General features: G+C 32.7%; 2 protein-coding genes across 2 annotated transcripts; one reads left to right on the top strand and one right to left on the bottom strand.

Annotated features, from left to right (window-relative positions):
- The first annotated feature begins 7,051 nt into the window (after positions 1–7,051).
- LOC145014222 (annexin Gh1-like) lies at positions 7,052–9,308 on the top strand. Its single transcript, XM_078972595.1, has 5 exons — positions 7,052–7,211; positions 8,063–8,208; positions 8,297–8,515; positions 8,587–8,799; positions 8,867–9,308. The coding sequence occupies exons 1-5, from the start codon at positions 7,136–7,138 to the stop codon at positions 9,161–9,163; spliced, it is 951 nt and encodes a 316-aa protein (XP_078828721.1). The 5' UTR covers positions 7,052–7,135; the 3' UTR covers positions 9,164–9,308.
- An 8,844-nt stretch (positions 9,309–18,152) lies between these two features.
- FKBP12 (FK506-binding protein 12) lies at positions 18,153–19,583 on the bottom strand. The gene is made up of 5 exons (XM_078974001.1): positions 19,415–19,583; positions 18,981–19,014; positions 18,838–18,899; positions 18,574–18,626; positions 18,153–18,457 (listed from the first exon to the last, which is right to left on the bottom strand). The coding sequence occupies exons 1-5, from the start codon at positions 19,500–19,502 to the stop codon at positions 18,356–18,358; spliced, it is 339 nt and encodes a 112-aa protein (XP_078830127.1). The 5' UTR covers positions 19,503–19,583; the 3' UTR covers positions 18,153–18,355.
- Positions 19,584–22,635: the final 3,052 nt, after the last annotated feature.

Below are 22,635 nucleotides of genomic sequence, written 5' to 3'. Positions count from 1 at the left end.
TTCGGAGTGCCAGAGGAACACAAGACACCCTCTGAACGGTGAAGCATGGAAAAAATAGGCATGAGTTTTTCATTTAAGTGTTTTCTAACTGAAATGGTAATCATTGAGTCCCTAGTCTCAATGAAATCTGAGATTAGGCCAGTGACATTGGTGATACAACTTTTCATTATTGCCCTTTCAGTTATCAAATCCTAGACTTGTTTCTCAGCCTGTTCTAGCTTGACAGTTAAAACTTTAACTATTTTAGTCTTGATAGCTATAGAGTCCATTATCTTACTTTCCATGGCTAGATCTTCTTGAAGCTTGGAAATTTGAGAAGTAATGGGGATTTGAACTCTTCATGATCAGAAGTAATGCCAGCACGAACTTCTTGAAGTTTTTCCCTTTCTGCTTTGAGTGAGGAGCCAATATTGGAGATTGCTTCATTGGCTTTAGCAGTGTTGGATTCAAAAGATGTTTGAAAGTTATTCATAAACACTATGGCATCAGAAATTAGTTTATCGACTTTTTCGGTCGTTTTATTGAAGACATCAGTAGAGTCATTCACTGCCTTATTCATCTTCTCTATATTGGTGGTGTGTTCCTTAGTGAGAGTCTTGACAAGTGACTTGACTGTAGCCAGAGAATATATATCAGTTGATGAAGGATTTGAAGCTTAAATCAATGAATCAAGTTTTTCATGGATGACTTTTAGTTGCCCCTTCGTTATAGGAGCCTCATCATCACTCTCGGTCTTAATGGTGAATGGAATAAAAGTGAACCCTGCTAAGTTATCTTCACCATCCCTATAAATCGTATATGAGTCATCTTCACTAAGTGGGGAAATGGGTGGTGAGATATGAGTATATGTGAAACCAGATGCCCCTGCCCCTGCATCATATGCGTTGACAGAAACAAGAGGTGTTTCTGATGTTGTTGGTGGAGCTATGGAGTTAGTAAATAAAGGAATAAATAGAGGAATAATGCTCTAAATTTAAGAAGAGACATATAGGGGACACGGTGCAATAGTAATTAGTTTGGTAGTGGTGGTGGTTTTGGGTGAAGGAGGAGGAGATCAAAAGAAATCATTGTAAGTAGGAGTTACCTCAGGATTAGATGTGACACCTTCATTATGAACAAGCTCTTCATCCTCGTTATGAACAGGTTCTTCCTCCTCGTTGCGAACAGGTTCTTCCTCCTCGTTACAAATTTCTGATTGAGTGTCAGACTGTGAATGTTCTATTTTGGATAGAGTGGGGGACTTGGTCTTGCGAGTTGGATTTTTGAACTTTCGCCTTTTTGGTGCAAGAGGTTCGTTCTGACCTTTCCTTTTCTTAGGAGTTTAAGTTGGAGCGAATGGCCCCTCTTGCCCCTCTATTTTCCTTCCCTTTTTCTTCCCACATTTTTTGACCTCCCTTCTTGGGTTTATCTGCTTCATCAATTATCGCTTGCATTTCGAAAGTCAAGGGACGAAACCTTGTAGCAGGAATATTCCTGTATGCATCTAGAATCTTGCTAGACATCAGCACATCACAAAACATCGCCTCTGGGATAGATCCAACAAAAGAATATTTTGATGTATCAGCAACAATAATACATGTGGTGTGAAAAGTCGAAATTGATGTCATCATCGCATCTTTCATCACTGGAATTTTAAGCTTCTCCATAGCTTTGTGAACAAAAATGGTCCAGAAACGTACACAGGAGACTTCACTGTGATGTGTGGTTGAATGAGTGCTTTGAATGACTTGAGCCCATAGAACTGCTCCAAAATCAATATTTTTTCATGTGTAGATTCCATGTAGAATCGCCATGAACAACTTATCGGTGCAATCAGATCCAGTAACTCTTTCGGAAAAGGCCTTGAATAGCAGAGTGAAGAAGCCATTCCATTATGGTGGCAGATTTGGTTTCTGGAACATGGAGACGGCAATTAAGGTTTCTTTATACCCAATTTGGTAAAACATCTCCAATAGGGCAGCGTTGGACACAAATTCAGGGTTAATCATGTCATCCGATTGAGGAAACCTTAGAATAGAGCATAATCGTGATTTGGAGATGGAGGTTTGTGATTGAGGATATCAAACGTAATCATTTGTTCTTCTTTGAGAAAAGTTACAGAAGAATAGGCTTTGCATAAATACGACATCAGGACGTTCTCCATCTTTATGAGTGCAACCGTTATTGGAGAGTATTTAAGGCACTCGACAATCGAAAGCATGTAGCTATCATATTTGCACGGTTCCAGATCGATCACCATATTCTGATTTTGTTTGATTGCAAGGAGTGAAGACTGTGTTGTTGGATCGTGAACTGAGGGAGTTTCAGAAGAACCCGCCATTGTTGATATCTTAGGGAAGAAGATAAACAGTAGAATGCTTTGATCACTGGAAATCTTTTAGAGAATTTATGAGTTGTGAGGAGAGATGAAGTGCCAAAATCCTTTTATACTGTTTGTTTGGTGAGAGAATTCGGGAGAGAGATTATCTTGGGAACTGAAACATTGTCTATAAAAGCGCAATTTGACAGTTGCTACGTCAGAAGCGTATTCCGACAATAACAACTATCACTCCAACATTGGTGCACCACCCTTTGAGCTTTTGTATGGTCGGGGAGGTTGGTTACAACGTTATGGGAATGACTGACAAAGTCCTCCAAACCATGGAGCTTATCCAGCAGATCATACAAAGATTGCAGAAAACTCAAAGTTGGCAGAAGAGTTATACCAACCAGCATCGATCGGATTTGGACTTTCAGGTCGGTAATATGGTACTACTGAAGGTCTTGCCCTGGAAGGGTGTGATATGCTTCAGGAAGAGGGGAAATTAGGTCCCTGGTATATTATACCGTACCGTGTGATTTTTAAGGTAGGCAGGGTGGCCTACCGGTTGGATTTTTCGAGTGAGCTCAGTCTAATTCACAACACTTTCCATATTTTGCAATTGTGCAGGTGCGTGTTGGACGGGGAGGCAGTGGTCCCTTGGATGATATTCAGGTTGATGAGAGCATGCATTATATTAAAAGTTCGTTAGTGATAATGGAGAGAAAGATGAAGATCATGCGCAACAAAGAGATACATTTGGTATAGGTTTAGTGGCAGCATCAGAAAGGCTCCAAGTGGACCAGGGAGCCGGAAGCAGAGATGTGGGAACATTATCCTGAGTTATACATAGCAGCTGACTTCGAGGACGAAGTCTAGTCCAAATGGGGGAGAATTTTAACATCCCGATGATGAGGTATTTTCAATTTTAACCCTATGTATGAATAAATATTGCAATTTAGTCTTTGAGTATAAGAAGGAGTGCAAAATGGCCCATAGTGGCATTTTGGTGATTTTGGACAAATGGGTAGTACGATGGGCGTACATTGTGTACGTTAAGCATGGTCATACATTATGTACGCTAAGCGTACTAAGGCAGACCCTAGTATGCTTAGCGTACACCGCGTACGCAAGGCATACGTGAAAAAACTTCAAACACTAATTACTAGTGTTTTGTCCATATATAAGCATCATTATCTCTCATTTCTCATTCCCTCACCAGCCTCCATCTGAGAAAATGACCCCAAGCTAACCCTAAGTGAGAAGAATGCATCTTAAGCTTATCTTTGTGTTTTTGTGAAATTCTTGAAGAAGAAGAAGGAGGAGAAGGAGAAGAAGAAAAAGAAGAAGAAGAATGAGAAGAAGAAGGTTGTGAGAAGAACTTGGAGCTTGGAAGCAACTTGCATCTAAGACTATCTCCTTGTTAGCAACATCTAGGAGGTAAATAGTGCATAACTTGATCACCGTATCTTGTAGATCTAGCCATTTCTTCATTTAGGGCACCTTTGGTCCCAAATATGGTGATTCTTGAGCATGGCATGATGTGAACCAATTAATTCATCCTTTCAAACCGTATGAGAGGTCTTGAGTCATAAAAATGTGATCTTGATGCTTAGTTTTTCTCCATGCATGCTCTAGAAGGTCTTAGGCATTAAGATGTTGAGATTTTGTTTATTAAGCACTTAATGGACATATAAAGTCATAATGTTAGAAGCTTTATGACTCTTAGTGGTATTTTAGCCTTGGATATGAAGTTTGGACGTAAGAGCTTAATGCATTAATCTATTATTAAGAAAAAGAGGTCCTGAGCGTACGTCGTTCGTACCTCAGCGTATGCCGCGCATACGTGGTCAATCACTTGACTCCGGTCAAAGCTCGAGTATGCCCAATGTAGAAGCTAAGTATGCCCCGGGTACTCGGCTGAGTGGACCAAGTTGACTCCTTAACCCGTTAACTTTGACTTTGACTTTGACCATGGCTGACCAAGTATGACTTAAGGGTATTTTGAGTATTTTTAGCTATAGTTAAGCCTTGGTCTCTATCTTTTGAATAAGTAACCTGTAGAGCCCGTATTTAGAGCAATGTATTGTTTAGCTATTCGTCAGACTATGAGGTGAGTTTTCCTCACTGTACCTGTGGTAGAAGGTACCAAGGCTAACCCTTTAGATTGTTTATCCTGGTCAGAATAGTGATATGGTAGTTGTATTTTTTCGATGGATCTGTATGGTTTGGGTTGCTTTGTGTTTATGTTTATTTGTTGTATATGTCGACATGTTGAGTTGGGTTGAGGCGGTCCTACTTTGTGTTGTAGGCCAAGACACCCGTGGATGACCGGATAGACTGTAGGCCCTACGAGGCAGTCCAATCAGACCGGCGGTCCGTAGAGCGGTCCGGATAAGTTGTATGCCCTCTGATGCAGTACAGTCATGTCGAAGGCTAGTAGAGCAGCCCATATAGGTTGTAGGCCCTGCGAGGCAGTCCAATCAGGCTGACTGTTCATTTTGCATGCTTGTATGTTGTGGTGTGCTAGTACTTTAGGAGAACTCACTAACCTTTGGCTTATAGTTTTAATTTATGGTTTCAGGTACTTCCGATGATCATGGGAAGGTGAATGCGTGATAGTACATAGCTTCCATTTTTTATGTATTCACGTCTTGGAAAAACTCTGATTTTGAAATAATGCTTTTGAAACAATGACTCTTTTGTATATAATATTGATTCATAGTTGTTTTTAAAAGTTTTAAATTTATTGTGATTTTTGGAGTGTTAGAGATGATCAGAGAAATCAAATCACACCAAAAAAAAACTCTTCCAAATCATTTTCTAATGATGAAATGAACATAGATAATTTTTTTTATAATCAAGAACATATATTTATTGATTGTTGTATCTTCTAAATAGATCTGTATCCAAAAAAAAAGTTATCTTAGGAAACTGTAATTTACAGACCTCAATCTACACAAATTTACGGTTTTAATTTGTTGTAATTCAACATTCTAATTATGTTTTTTCTGATTTGGTATATTACATTTATTTTAATTTAGTATGTTTCAATTATATTATTTTGTTCATTTTATGGCATGGGCTTTTAGTTGGTGTTGGCTCAAATACAGGCCCAAAATGATTTCCCACGTGCTGCTCTTGGGCTTGAGAACTTCACTGAATACGAACTCTAAAAAAAGCAAAAGCAAGCTATGCCTTCGTCTCGAAAGCAAGAAATAAATTGAATATTCAACAAGAAGCTGAAATTCCATCCTTTGAACGGGTAGAAGGGTTTTCAAGTGCATAGGGGGTTCTATGAGTTTGGTGTGTGTAATGTTTTTTAGGGGTATAAGGGTAATATAATTCTTAGGTTTCCTGTTGTAAATATAACTTTTGATGTGTTTGATGTTCATTTTCTTTAATTGATTGCGTTTATGGTTTTATAATATATTTTTGTTGTTCTGAAAAAACGTTACACATATAAAGGATCGTGTTAACTGGTTGCATGTGGTATCCTATGTTAAAACATCGTTTACATATTTGGTATTATAAATAATATTATTATATAAGTTTAGAAATATGCAAAATATTTCTAAACTTTTTCATAAATTTTAATCTAATTCGAAAATATCATTTATAATTTTTTTTAGAAAGTAAAATAATGTTTTAGAATGGAAACGCGGCTTATTGATTGGAATGTGGATCCCAAGAAAGTGAAAGCTAGAAAAATAAAATAAAATAACTCAATCATTTTGATTGCCTCTTTCTTTTTTAAATCGGCCTTTTTAACGATAAATCCATGTAAAATGAGCCTACATATATAAATTAGACAACACTCACTTCTTTTCAAAAAACGGATATTACCTTTTCATAAAATTAAAAAAAAAATCTAACAATCATCAATTAAATTTATTTAAATATAAATAAATTAGGAGATATTGATTGATTTGATAACAAAAGTGTCAATTATTTTAGTATGGGACACCTACTTCCTTCCAAAAAACGAAAAATACATCCGCACTATGTTTCTGTCCCACCTAATTTCTGAGACGTGGCGATATCAATGGAAATTCTATTAATTATTTCGAACAACTACTAGGACTCTATATCTCAACATATTAAATTTTAGATTTTAAATATTAAATTTTTTAATAAATAAAAATTATGTTTTGCCAAATGATAAATATATAATACGTTATTTAGCTTTAAAATATGGATATAGCTTAATATTATCTAACAATAGTTAAACAAAAAACCATTAATCAAATTTTTGACGTCCACAAATTCTGATAAAAGCGTTTGATTTCGAATCATTTAGATTGTTTGATAATCGTTAATTGAGCCAAATTTGATCGAGTAAAATCTATTTGAATTTGAAAGACTCAATTTTTTATGAAACCAAGTAAAAAGCATATCATAGTTCATACAACCGAAATTAAACTGTCCAAATTTGATTAATTTACCATACATAACCCTATAAACAGCCCAAAAGAGAACAATTCATGTTGTATTTTTCGTGAATAGTAACCGGATGCTAGTGGTTAAGTAAAAGTGTGAAATAAAAAGAAAATAAGGTCTAACATATATTTCAATGTTCACAATATCTTGAATCTATTTATATTCCATTTATATTCGGATATAATCTTTTTGGACATAAAAATAATTAAATATTAGTAAAAAACTACCTATAGGAAACAAATATTATATTTTTCTTTTGAAACGATAACCATGAAACAAAATTATTAAAGTGGCATTGAATTAATGATGTATACTCTCTTTAGTCTTTATAAATAAAGCTTAACCAGAAGGGAAATTAAAAAGCCAGAATTCAAAGCAAAAAGATAACCGAAGAAAATGTCGACGATCATTGTTCCAGCACATGCTACCTCCATCACCGACGACGTTGAACAGCTCCATAAAGCCTTCTCAGGTATACCTCTTCGTCTCTCTCCCAATGTTTATGTTCATCAGATCTTATCACTGATATACACTGGTTTGGGAACTGTGCTTTTTATCCGATTTTTTTTTTCATTTCATATGCGTTACTTGATCTTAAGCTCTTAACCTGCTTGATTGTTCAATGTTCTGTTGCACTTTAATCCGTTTATGGAGATATTTCTGAAGTAACGAAGTCTAATGGCGTTGACATAAGCTTGAGATCTTCGGAAATGTTATCCACTCGATTTTGGACCCACGTTTTTCATCCGATTTTGTTTCATGTCGTTTAGTCTATCTTAGATCTTCTATATTCATTTCAATTCGGACTTACGATTTTCCTCCGATTTCGTTTCATTCCACATCCATCACTTGATCGAAACGTGTGTGTGTGTGTGTGTGTGTGATTCTTCAGTGTTTTGTTACCTCTCAATCCATCTATGGAGAAATTTCTGAAGGAAAAATGTGTCCATGAATATGCCTAGGATAAATGGATAATGTCACTGTCATCCACTCTATGATGCACTCTAATTTGTTCATCAGAGAAATTGTCTGAAGAAAAAAAGTATATCCATGGCGTTGAAACAAGTCTGACTTAGTCTTCGGAAATATAACGATGAATCTGATCTTTCATATGACAAAAACAATAATCAATCTGTGTGAATCTCGATCTGATGATTTCAACTCTGCTTTTTATTGATCCATTTTAATCTATAACCAATATCGACTCCATCTCTATTGATTATCTTCCCCTGTTTTCTCATCGCTCAATCTTTCCAATTATTCGTTAATCTGTATTTCATCTGCTAACTAATTTCGTTTTTGTGATCAACTTGCATTTTGAAGGATGGGGAACCGACGAGAAATTGATCATCTCAATTTTAGCTCACCGAGATGCTGAACAACGCAAACAAATCCGCGAAACTTATGCTGCAACTCACAACGAAGACCTCCTCAAATCACTCGACAAAGAACTCTCAAATGACTTTGAGGTTCGTTAACCCTAATCGTATACTCACAAATGAAAAATCACAGAGTCTCTAATCATCTAACGTGTTCCATTGTTCTTAATTCATGTAGAAACTCGTTCTTCTTTGGGTACTTAGTCCTCCAGAACGTGATGCGTATTTAGTCAACGAAGCTACAAAAAGATGGACAAAAAGCAATCAAGTCGTCGTGGAAGTAGTTTGCACAAGATCCTCACACGATCTCCTTCTCGCAAAGCAAGCTTACCATGCTCGCTATAAGAAATCCATGGAAGAAGACATCGCCTATCTCACAAAAGGAGACTTCCGTAAGGTACAAACACTTAAACACAAAGTACAACTACAACCTTCATCATCATCACCAATAATGTTATTTTCCTGTAGCTGTTGTTGCCTCTAGTGGCTACATGTCGTTACGAAGGAAGCGAAGTGAACATGACACTTGCGAAAACCGAAGCCAAATTGCTCCATGAGAAACTCGATGACAAATGTTACAACGACGATGATCTCATCAGAATCCTCACCACAAGAAGCAAATTTCAGATCAACGCAACACTCAACCAATACAAAAATATATATGGAGAAGATATCATAAAGGTATAATTGTGAATCAATATTGTAGCAAATAGATAGCAATTTGCTCAAGAGTTTGTTGAATTTGTAGGAATTGGAAGAGGATTCAAAAGACGAGTACATTTCATTGCTAAGGGCAACGTTGGAGTGTTTGACATACCCTGAGAAGTACTTTGAGAGGGTGTTAAGGCAAGCGATTAACAAAACAGGAACGGATGAGACTGCACTCACACGTGTTGTTGCCACACGTGCTGAAGTTGACATGAAGGTTATAAAGGAGGAGTATTTGAAGAGGAACAGTGTGCCTTTGGATAAGGCTATTGCGAAGGATACTAGAGGTGATTATGAGGATATGCTTCTTGCTCTCATTGGTTGTGATGAGGAGTAGAAGGAACTTAAACGACGTGGTTTTATTTGGTATGTTTTGATTTGAGGCGGTTTGTGTGAGATCGTTATATGTGGTTTGTGTGTGTTTTTGTGGACTTTCAGTATAATAAATTTTAATAAATTTGGACGTCTTCTTCCTGTATCGAGTTTTATGTGCAGGTTTTTGATGTATTTTTTTGTCAAATTTGCAAGATATGAAATTCGGAGCGAGACATTAAATTTTAAATTATTAAAAAAAAAAAAAACTTTTGGGTTTTTTAAAGAACTTTTATGGTTCGTTATGGTTACCGAAAATTTTTCAAGAAAAACAGAAATTTTGAAACGAGTTTGGTTCGTTTAGTTTTCTAAGAAAATGAAAATTTTCAGTTTTTTCAAATTGTATTTAAGTTAGAAAAGTGTAAATTTCAAAGTTCTAAGATGATAAATGAAAACTCCAGTGTTTCCAATCAAACGCGTTTTCATTAAAAAATGAAAATGAATCAACTTTATTTTCTGAAAACATTTTCTTAGAAAAGGAAAATAGTTTTTCACATTCAAACGTACCCTTAGTTTTTGTATTTCATTTTACATCTTTTAAAGTATGCGAACTATTTTTTTCAAGTAATTCTATGTGAATAAAAAACACAGTTTCAAACCATTATTTGTACATAGCAAAACCGACATATCTCATTCTCATAACATGCCAAAATGAGTATGGGCAAAAGGACGAACTGAGTGCGCCCATGATGATTTTGGTAGGACTAGGCATGGCTGACCCACCCAAATTTCTGAATTTTGTAAATAGTTTTCTTTTTTTTTTCTTTTTTTTTTTTAATATGGTTACAAATATTATACAATTAAATAATCAAACTTTTTGACAAATTTTAATATGTTAAAAGGCATCCACATACTCTTTCCGGTGAATTCGTCTTAATGACTTGAAAAGATAACAAACTTTCGATTTTTGTCACATTTAATCATTAAACTTTTTTTCGTTATCTGTTTGCTATTGAACTATTGAAACTGTTCACATTTTACCCTTATGACCGGATGTTGTCGGTCATAAGGGTAAAATGTGAACAGTTTCAATAGTTTAATGGCAAACAGATAACGAAAAAAAGTTTAGTGATTAAATATGAACAAAATTGAAAGTTCGTTTCCCTCTAAAAAGTTCAATGACTAAATGTGAACAAACCTCCTCTTGTATTATGTTTTAGCAAATTATTTATTTTTGTTAAATTGTAGCAACATTTGTTGATGAAGAAATATATGAAATAAAAAAAAACAAAACAAAACCCTGAAAATATATTTAAAAAAAAAACAAAAAATCAAAACCGAAATAAAAAACCAATGGTTTGATATTTTCCGAAATAAAAAATCAAAATTTCCAATCTGATTTTGGTTTTACAAAAAAAATGAACAATTCTCACTGATGTGAATTATGACCATTGGTTTGGCATGCGAAATTTGTGACATCCCATGAATATGTAGTTACAACATCGTTTGAAATCGTAATTCATATTAAGGGGTTAGAGTATCACCACATGAATACGTAGTTACAACATCGCATGAACTCGTAATTCATCACCTACAAGTTCTGGGTCTGCCGGTGTTTCCACTGGGTTGTCTAGAATAGTCCGTGGTCGCCATCTATACTCTGGTAGATGACTACATCGCCACATTGCTGGTAAAGGTTATGGTATCTCCTTTCATCCTACATCACATATTCATCATCATCTATTTACCTAATTATCACCACCTTTCTATCATCACCTATCTCTAATCATTTTATTTCATCACACACCAACTATTTCATCTACCCATGTTTCATCCGCAACATATTTGTAGATATAAAATAAATATACCGTTTAAATCTTTTAAAACATGTATAAAATCGTTCATCCAGTATAGACAGCAAGTATTCAAATAATATACACACATAACACGTAATTTATATAAAATACTTCATATCTATGTGTAAGATGAAAGTAACTATATATACCATAAATGCTTCCTAACTTTGAACCCCAAGGTTTACTCTACTAAAGCTTCATATTCTCGGCTCTTTGAACCTAGAAGGGTCAAGATCTATCACACCAAAAAGCTCAAGATAGCTCTTCCTCTCACTCTACACACTCAAGTTCGCTAGGGTTCTCACTTATGAGAAAGGTAGTCGCAATTAAAGGCCATAAATGCCTTTAAATATGGCTCGAGCCCAAAGATTTAGGGTTTCTGCCAACAGCGCGAACTCGTCGAGTCCATTCGTTAATCCGAGTCATCAGTTGCGACCTTACTCGACGAGTTGAGGCGTCAACTCGTCGAGTCTCTCTTCTTAACTCAAAAGAAAAATACTTAAATGATGATACCTAGAAATCCGGATGTTACATTTTGTTTTTTTTTATATTTCATAGATTTCTTCATCAACAAATGTTGCTACAATTAAACAAAAATAAATAATTTTGCTAAAACATAATACAATAGGAAGTTTGTTCACATTTAGTCATTGAATTTTTTAGAGGGAAATGAACTTTCGATTTTGTTCACATTTAGTCACTAAACTTTTTTTCATTATCTATTTGCCACTAAACTATTGAAACTGTTCACATTTTACCCTTATGACCGGTAACAGCCGGTCATAAGGGTAAAACGTGAACAGTTTCAATAGTTCAATGGCAAATAGATAACGAAAAAAAATTTAGTGACTAAATGTGACAAAAGTCGAAAGTTCGTTACCTTTTCAAGTCATTATCCCTATTTTAATGGGTTTTCCGGTGAATTCGTCTTATATTTTTAATGGGTGCTATTATATATATATATATATATATATATATATATATATATATATATATATATATATATATATATATATATATCACTCGTATAAATCGTTACATTATGAGAGGATACATAAACACTATTACACTCAGATTAGGGATACACAAAACAATCAAAACGGTAAGAATAGAATTTGCTATTTTTAATAGCTAATTCTTTTCCAATATGATGGACTCATTTGATATGTTTTTGTTATCGCCACCTTCGATATATATATATATATATATATATATATATATATATATATATATATATATATATATATATATATATATATATATATATATATATATATATGGAAAAGTGAATATACCCTTAAAGGTATATAAGCTTAGGTAACCCAAACCCATTATAATACGTCATTTTGTTTAATATATTCATTATAATGTTCTTAAACTTCAACCCTTGACTTGATTTACTTTCAGAATTTTCGAAATTTCATTATTATCTTTCTCTTACATCACATATTTTTGGCAAACATCTACTAGGCTATATATATTATTGTTGAAAATGAAAATTATGTAAGAGGAATATAAATGTGAAATTAATAAAAATCTTGGAAGTAAATCAAGTTAGAAGTTGAATTATAAGAACATTGGACAATTACAATGTATATATATAATACAAAACGATGTAGTATAGTGAGTTTGGGTACCTAAGCTTATATACACTTAAGGGTATATTCACTTTTCCCATATATATATATATATATATATATATATATATATATATATATATATATATATATATATATATATATATATATATATATATATATGGTAAAAAAATTAAAATGAACAATGAACAGTGCAAACAAAAGCTTTTCGTAGGGTAAATAATAAAAAAAATCCTTATATTAACATAAAAATTTGATTTTGACACTCAATTATTTTTTTCTCAATTATATCACGTTGTAATATCAAACAAATGATTGGTTCTCCTTATTCTCCCAGTAACCATTTTATCCCGAATTGCAATAAAGTCATAAATTTACCAAAATTTTGATTTTGACACCGAATTTCAAATTGTATGAAAGTTACTATATTACCACAAAATTTTGGTTTTGACATAGAGTTTTTTTTCATTAATTATATCATTATATTTACAATTTTGTTGCAATGTCAACCAATTGACCGATTTATGAAATGTTATTGTGGCTTAGAAGTTCGATTTGTACAACAAATAAATGAATATCGGTCTAATGGTTCAAACTTACTTACAAATCAGCAAAAAGGACATAGTCAACCTTTTAGGATATGTTATTGTAATTTAGAAGCTCAATTTGTACGGCAAATAATGAAGACCCCAACAATGCCGATTTAGTGTTTCAAGCTCACTAAGCATCTTCTGAGTCGACCTTGTAGGGGTCTTTATTTACTTGTACAAATTGAACTTCTAAACTACAATAACATCTCCTGAAAGAGTGAGTATGCACTTTTCACTGACTTTTAAGTGAGTTTGAACCATTAGATTGATCTTCAGAGACCATTTGTGAAGAAATACTCTGACGAGAATTAAACATTAAACATTATAATGTAATAAAAAGTGTCACCTAAAAGGGTGAGTACGCCCTTCTCGTAGACTTTTAAGTAAGTTAGAACCACTAGATCGACCTAAAAAGATATGTGAAATTAGGTTTGATGAAAATGTCAGACGCCATTTGTTATAATGTTTAATGTTTAATTCTTTTCGCTAACTTTTAAGTGATTTTCTTTTAGGTCGATCTAGTGGTTCAAGTTTACTTAAAATTCGGTGCAAGGGCGTACTCACCCTTTTAGGTGTCACTTTTAATTATAATGTTTAATGTTTAATTCTTAGTAGAGTATTTCTTCACAAATGGCTTCCAAAGGTCAATATAGTTGTTCAAAATCACCTAAAAGTCGGTAAAAAGGGTGTACTCACCATTTCAAGAGATGTTATTGTTGCTTAGAAACTCGACTTGTACTACATGTAAATGAATACCCTTACAAGGTCGATCTAGTAAATGTTTAGTGAGTTTAAACCACTAAATCGACCTTGTAGGGGTCTACGTTTATTTGTTGTACAAATCGAGCTTCTAAATTACAATAACATTTCTTGAAATGGTGACTATACCATTTTCACTGACTTGTAAACCACAATAATTTTTTTGTATAAATCGAGCTTGTAAACCACAATAGTTTTTTTTGTATAAATCAAGCTTCTAAACCAGAATAATATTTTCTAAATCGGTCAATTGGTTGACATTGTAACAAAATTGTAAACATAATTGAGAAAAAAAAACTTAGTGTCAAAATCAAAATTTTGTGGTAATATAATGACTTTTGTGCAATTGGAAACTCGGTGATAAAATCCAAATTTTGGTAAACTTAGTAACTTTATTGCAATTCAAGAAAAATGGTTACCGGAAGAACATGGATCACCGATCAGTTGGTTGATATTGCAACAAAATTGTAAGTATAGTGACATAATTGAGAAAAAAAAATAATCTGGTGTCAAAATAAAAATTTTGTGGTAATATAATGATTTTTTTAGCTATTTTCCCTATTTCATATGTTCAAATTTTGATAATACAAATATTGGAAATGGTCTCTAAACCTAGACATGTTTTGAAAAATTATCCGGACAACTATTTGCTAAGATGACGTACAAGTGTATTGTGACAACCGTAAATTTCCGATCAAGTCAAAGTCAACCGGTCAAATCGGTCAACTCATCTAACCCTTGTATATTAGGGCTTACACTATGTACTATTGTGCAACTTACTATTTTAATAAGAAGTTATCACTTGGAAAGTTCATTCGTTCAGAAATTTCAAACCCTAATCAGGGTAAGTGATGAAACTATTCGATAAAACGTTATTTCATATCCCTCGGGGTATCAAGGCTGATTTTTAAGTTCTTCATCTACTTTTGGTAAGTAAAATCATCCTTCATATGATTATTCCACCTCTTTCTAATCCAATCATAAGCTTCTTACACAAACTTCATCATATTTATGTTAGAACTTCGAATCTTCAAGCAATCTTCTAAGTGTTCTTGAGGTGAACACTTCCGTTCTTCAACATCCGTCCACTGAAATCACTCAAGGTGAGTTCCTACCCCTACATTTTCATGTTTTCTTCAAGTTTTAGGGGGAGAATACAAGTTAAATCACCAACAACATAACTAAACTCAAACAACAGCTTCAACAGAAAACTTAATGTTCATTCACGAACTGTTTTGAACACCTTAAACTTTTTAGTTTTCAAAACTGTACTAGGTTCAAATAGTTCAGGTTTATACCTTTAAAATGACAACTTGCACACATCCATACGATTTTTCTAAAATTTATGGTGATTTTTACAAAACTGTCTATCACTGTAGCTACGAATTTGGACTAGTCTGCGAATATGAACATTTTTACACCAGTTAAGGACTTCTAAAAATCATAATAAAAATTGTGAATAAACTAGACACATTTTCTAATCTCTCAGAGTTTACGGATCTAGTTTTTGATCTCGTGTGAATTTTCTGTGATTTTTCTAAATCAGTGCAGAAATGGTAAAAACAAGTTCACAGATTTCATCTTTATTAACACTTTGTAACTTGTTAAGCAAAGTGCCAAACCTTGATGTTTCCATATTTTGCATGATTTTTCTGTTTGGATGCATTTATATTACAGAAAAATGTTCACTAAATTGTAAGAGTTCTTTATCATTACAATTAATGCATCATGAAGCATGGAAAACATAGAATCGTTTTGCTATATATATTCTACTTACATAGAAAGTGAATGCTACACACTACAAACATTTGGATAAACCATAATAGGTATAGTTTATGTTACATATACAATACAAATACAAAAGAATACATTACTACAAAAGGGGTTTTCATTAATATTCCGACGCCTGAAGAACGTCGTATATAAGGCGAACTAAGTCATAGTATGGTTATAATAACTCACATGAGATACTAACAAACAGAAAATTTATGGGAATTCCATTTAAACTAACAAGTTTATGCCGATTTAAACTTGCATGATTCAAAAATTAAATGGAAAAATATTAGCATACTATTAGTCTTGGCATTTTAGATTACAATACATTTTAGAGAGAAAATATGAGATTTTCTGGAACAAACACTACTTTTACAAGAAAGAATTTCAAGCTCTCATTCTAAAAGCTTATGAACTCACCAACTTAATTGTTGACACTTTTTCAAAACTACTTGTATTTTCAGGGAATCCGTAAAACAGGTAAATAGCGGCTTTTGAGGATGGAACACTAAGGCGTCAAACATTGTATTTTTGTTAACATAATGTAATTGATTTAGAAACATGTAAACATATACTATGATGTAACTTTTTCAATTATATTTATATTGGTTGTTTGTACTTTGAACACTATTATACTTGTTGTTATGATACTACACATAAAGTCCTCCACCCCCAGACGTTTCCGTCATCCTTGATTTTGGGGGTGCGACATGTATATTTGATACTAATATGACGGGGATTTTCTTCGGGTTTGAAGAAAAAACTCAAATCATGTAAAAAAAAAAGGTAATAAAAAAAAGGTCATCCTTGTTGGATCATTAAGGATGAAGACAAATTTTTATTTGTGGTTATGATGTCATTGTCATGTAACTATGTAAGAGCAATCATAATGGGGCTTAAATCAAATTGAATGTCAAACCATCAGAAAATTCAAAGTTGGCATATAATAAATTTGAAGATGAGTGAGTATGATTTAACATCCAAAGTTTTGTTTGTAGTTGGAATTTATACCTTTAATTACTTTAATTATATATGATGTTTGGTTAAAGATAGTTAGAAGTATTTAAAATATATAAAATTACATGACATCTTTTAAAATTATAAAATAGAAACATATTCAAAACAGTAATTAATTCAATTTGCAAAAAAAATATAAGAGTTTTTTTGTTAAATATTTAAATAGCATTCGGATTTGGTATTTTTTTTGTTTAAGCTAAAGGTTTATTTGGCAACCAACTTCTAAAAACTTCTAAATTTTAGCTTTCAAAGAAAAAAAATCTTTTGCTATCAAGCTTTTCACTTTTATCCTACACAAAAAACTTAATATCTAAAAGTTAATTCAAATAAGGTTTAATAAAAAAAAAAATTCTAACCACTACATTGTTTTTAAGAAAGTTGTAGTTGTATTTTATATTTTATAAAGATGTCTATTTTATGTAAATTTATTTGTTTCAAAAACTCTTTTAAATCTTACTAGGTTTTTATGTCACATGTCATCATCTAATTCAATATGTCACATGATATTTTTTTTATTTTTTTCAATTTTATTTAAATCCACTTGGCAAATTATGTTTTTTTTTTTGGCTTTGTTATTAATTTATAAAAAAATTTAATCTAAATATATAATAAAAAAAATAAGGAAACTTTTAAACGTCTATATAAATTCTCCCATACTATATCAATTAATTTATTAAAATCAATTTAAATTCAAATCTATTTTTTAAATTGAAAAACATAATTTTCGATAAATCCTTTTTGATTCACGATAATTTGCAGAAACCTTGCAGAATTTGGTTCATTCATCACTAATACTTATATTTTTTTCAAATTTAGTTTTGTAAATTATTAAACATATAATACTTAATAAAATAGATTAATTATTTTTAAATAAAACTCTTATATTACACAAATCTCGCACTTAATACCCATATACAAACAAAAGTTACGACTTCCACCAAATTTGGAAGTTCTTAACCACAAAAAAAAAAAAAAAAAAAAAAAAAAAAAAAAAGTTAAAATTTTTCTTAAAAACTAAAAGCTCTCCCAAAAAATATGTATCAAACGACCATTAAAAGCTCAGATTCTTAATTCCTTTTTTTACAAAATTATATTTCATTTAACTTTACAGAGAAGTTAATACGAAAAAATAAATGATTAATGACATCAACTATTTGGACCATCGCCTCTTTGTGTATCCAAATACCACTTCTCTAATTTTCATTTCATTTGACACAAAATTACAATTATAGAAGTTAAAAAGAAAATAAACCAAACATGTACTCTACACTTAATTCCAATTCATATAATCACTTTTGAAAATGGCATTTAACTTTGAAGGATAACAACATAACACATGCAAATATCAAAAAAAAAAAAAAAAAAAAAAAAAAAAAAAAAAAAAAAAACCACAATTCATGATACTTTTGGATATGTTCAAATGATTCCCAAACTTCCTCAATTGAAATAGCCATTGATAGTATAGTGACTTTTATTCTTTTAAAAACCTACATTCAGTTTTCACCCTTCAGATACAATACAAAAGATCCCAAATCAACACACAGAATCCATAAAAACTCAAAGATAAAGTCATTGTTGAGTCAAAGTTGTAACAATTTTACTAGTGAACACAGTATTAAGAAATTTACTGTGCACGAAGAACTTCAATCTCAAAAACCAAAGTTGAGTTAGGCTGAATGCCCCATGCAGGAAATCCACCAGCACCATAAGCATAATCAGGTGAACACTGAAATCATCAAATCAAAATGATCAAATTATTCTCTTTGTTGTAATAATTAATAAATCAAAAATGTGATTTTTGCAACAAAAAAAAAAAGAATATATGAAATGTGTATGTGGTACCCTTAGCCTAGCAACTTCTCCCAATTGCATTCCCAAAACACCTTCATCCCAACCTGCAAATGTAAAAAGCAATTCAATTCAATACATAAATAAAAAGTGTAGATTACTTGTGGATTATGTGAGATTTATAAGAATTACAACTTTTATATGATATCAAAAAGAAGATATACTTTGAAGTGTTTGTTTTATCCCTAAAATAACCCCAAAACTAGAAGCAAAAAGAACTTTTGATGATTATGAATTTAAGTTTCGGCCTTAAATTACCTTTAATAACTTGGCCTTGACCAATTTTGAAGGTGAATGGCTCCTGCCCTGGATCTTTTGTGCTAAAATTACCAAGAACAAATCGTTAAACACAACTAAATCAAGAACAATTACAGAATAATATGGATACAAACAGTTCTAACCTCCAGAATTTCTGAGAAAGATCGCCGTTTTTCCCTGAAAACCACCATTAAAAAATTGAAAATTCAACGAAATCGGAATCAACCAGAATGTACATAAACAAACTTGTAAACGAAATAAAATTAGGCATATGAGCAGCTCCTTTACATCAGTTTAAACATATAAACATAAACATTTAGTAGTAATTTATGTTATAATTTGAGAACGACCGCGGATTTTTTCAAAACCTAAAATTGACAAACGTAGAAATACAATACTCGACAACTAGAGAAAATTTCGAGACAGATCTACAGCTTTCCTGATCCAACGAACGATAGTTAAAGTTCACAAGATCGTAACGAGTATGAAAAATACAAAATCGACAACCAGATAGATTGTTTGTGTGAGCGTGAATTAGGGTTTTACAGTTGGTGAAGATGGAGAGATCGGAGTATACCGAATCCAGTACAGTGAACGGTGACATTTTGGCCGGGGGAGGGCTTCGGACCGTTTCCAGGTCGGACTACTTCCTTCTCCACTCCCATTTTCGGATCTCTTTTGCTTTGTGTTTTGAGGGTTTTATTGTCTTCTCGCGAGTGACAATAGATGACTGGGAGGCTATTTAAGGGGGACGTTTGGTTGATTGGTTTATGGATTTTTGAAAAGTTACACCCCTTCTCGTTCAACTTAGAAAGTAAATTGATGGAAATGAGAGAAAAGTAAAATAGATTAATGTTCCTCAGTTTCCAGTTCCCAACTTCAATTTAACGAGAGAAAGGAAAGGAAACGGGTGGAAATGAGAAGAAAATGAAAGAAATTGGTATTCTCAAGTTTCATTAAAGGAAGGAAATGGAGAGAAATAAAAGAATCACTTTTCTTCCTATCTTTCCTTCCGATTAGGGAGGATTTGGAAGGAAAGAAGAAAATGATTAATTTTCCTTTCATTTCTTTCCAACTCGGGAACACAAAAGAAAATTTTGTTTTTCTTTCCTTTCTCTTCTTTTCTCTCATGACTTTTTTTTTCTCTTTTTTTCTTTTCTTTTGATAAACTTGGGAACGGGGTGTAAAGGAAGGAAGTGAAAGTAAATGGAAGGAAATGAAATAATCACTTTCCCTCCTAACTTTCCTTCCGATTTGGGATGATTTGAAAAAAATAATAAAATGTTTAACTTTCCTTCCATTTCTCTCCGATTCGGAAGCACAAAAGACAAATATGTTTTCCTTTCTTTTCTCTTCTTTTCTCTCCTTACTTTTTTTTTTCTCTCCTTAATAAAGTCAATTTTGGCAAACTTAAAAGCTACCAAACATATTTTAAAAAACTCATTTTAAGTCAATAAACAATTTTATTTAAAAACACTTTGAGAGTTCAAAAATCCACCCCATAAATAGTAGATAGTACATAAAAACACTTTGAGAGTTCAAAAACCACTACCAAACACCCCATAAATAGTAAATAGTATATATGGATGGTAGTGAAAAAAAAAAGACAAATTACTGAAATTATCCCTAAGGTTTGGTAAAAGTTCACTAACTTTTTTTTACACCCGGACCGTCATCATAGTTTGATTTTGATGCGTTTTTCGTCCCTTCCCAACATGAAAAGACTTTATTGCCCTTTGTATTTTCTTTTTTAGTTTTTATTATTATTTGTTTGTTATTTATTAATTAAAGAAAATCAATTAGATGATTTACAGACATATATGAACCATTCATACTCTCACTTACAACACAACCACCACCGATTACCAACAACCACCACCGGCCACCGACAACCACCATTGGCCGATTCTAACATCACCACTATCCATATATTCCATCTCCACTACAAACCATATTTTCAATTCATCAAGTCACACCCAAGATTAAATCTCATATATCAAACCAGAACACAAAAATCATAACCATACCAAGTTTAAATTCCGAAATCAAAAGCCTAACCAAAGTCAAATCATAAAATCTCGAAATCAGAAGCTAGCTGAAATCAAAACCAGACCTGGAAATCAAAGCCCAAAACGCAAATATGATGGTAGTGGTCGGAGGTTTTTGGCAAAAATGATGGTGGTCGGGATTTCGGTAAAGGAGATGCTACGGTTGAAGCTGAGCAGAAGGTCACTGCTACGTGAACTACCCGATGACATGAAGCAACTCCAACGTCTTTAGATTTGTTTCTAAATACGTCTCCTTCCCCACTGTCTTCAAATCTATTTCATTCAGGCAGATCCACCTCCAGAGAAGACGAAGTTGATGAAGGTAGAGAGAGAAGCAGCGACGTAGAGAAAAATCAATGGAGTAGAGGGAAATAAAGAGGAGGCTGACGGAGTATAGAAAAATCGACATGCAACCCTTTACAAAACCGACGATGGCGGTGGTGGTAATTTTCGGCGAGAGAGATGAAGCAGAGAGAAATGGCAAGACGGGAGAAGCGACATAAGAGGAGTAAATAACGATCCATGAGTTTTCAATGGGTTCTGGAGGTGTTTATGGTGGCTTTGGCGATGGTGAGCTGAGCACCAGTTTCTTCAACTAAGATGAAAATGAGAGATAATGTGAGAGAGGAGAGGTGAGATGGGTGGGGTACGGGTTGAAGGTGGGACCTATGTATATACTTTTTTTATAATCAATAGATAATAATAAAAACTGAAAAAGAAAATAAAATGGTAATATAGTCTTTTTGTTTTTACAGGGACTAAAAACACAACAAAATAATATGTTAAAGACGGTTCGAGTGCGAAAAAAAGTTAGTGACCAAACTCATAATTTTTAACAAACCATAAGAACGATTTCAGTAATTTGTTTTTTTTTTTTTTTTAAGTTTTACTATATATCGATTTGCAACGTCGTGATTTTATTTGACAATTTAACCTTTTTTTAGTCCTAATTCTACGGGTCGTTGTATTTTTTTATTCTTAATTCTACTTTTAACTTTGTGGTATATCATTTCGAAACTTTTAATTTTCTAAATTTTTGTGTTCATTCATGTAGTATTTATAATATGCTTTTTTTTTAACAATATTTATTCGTTAACTTATAATATAGCATTTTTATGTGATTTTTTCTATCTGTGCTTTGTTATTCAAGGCAGTCAACATTTTGACGTAAGTTTAGAACTTTCGTTATTTAGTTTTTGGTAAATTACTATGATATCCACATTTTCACGGCCAGAAAAGACCGATTTTGTTTATATTCTATAAAAATCAGAGTACCTCTTTTAATAAAAATATTACAGAATTTGTTCCCAGTAAAACATGATAAATACGTTATCAAAGCACTTCCGAAGAAAAGTATTTTTATTCATTTTAAAACATTTTGGATGTCATCGTTAATACAGAAACATAAGCATAAACAGAACTTACATTCATTATCACTAATGATTTATATTTTTCTTAATCTTTCAGTGTAATGTGACTTCATATCAACACATGTGATATAAATAAACTGAGTGGGTTAGGTTGGGAAACCCCGTGAGTACATAGGGTTTTCAACCCACAATAAATAAGTTTATTAACTTTATCATACCAAATAAACCCGATTACCCGTTCCCGTTATCCTCACTTTACATCCCTAAAACATCTAACACAAGGAACCTAATCTAAGGACTTTCATCAGTGTGACAACACATGCTTCGGGGGTTCCTTAGCAATTCATGTCAAATAAGGCAAACATGTGGGGGATTGAGTA

The sequence above is a fragment of the Lactuca saligna genome, chromosome 9, assembly GCF_052625555.1.
Source record: "Lactuca saligna cultivar CGN05327 chromosome 9, ASM5262555v1, whole genome shotgun sequence".
Classification (NCBI taxonomy): Eukaryota; Viridiplantae; Streptophyta; class Magnoliopsida; order Asterales; family Asteraceae; genus Lactuca; species Lactuca saligna.
The sequence above is the reverse complement of the archived record's forward strand: the minus strand, read 5'-3'. Positions and strand labels throughout refer to the sequence as shown.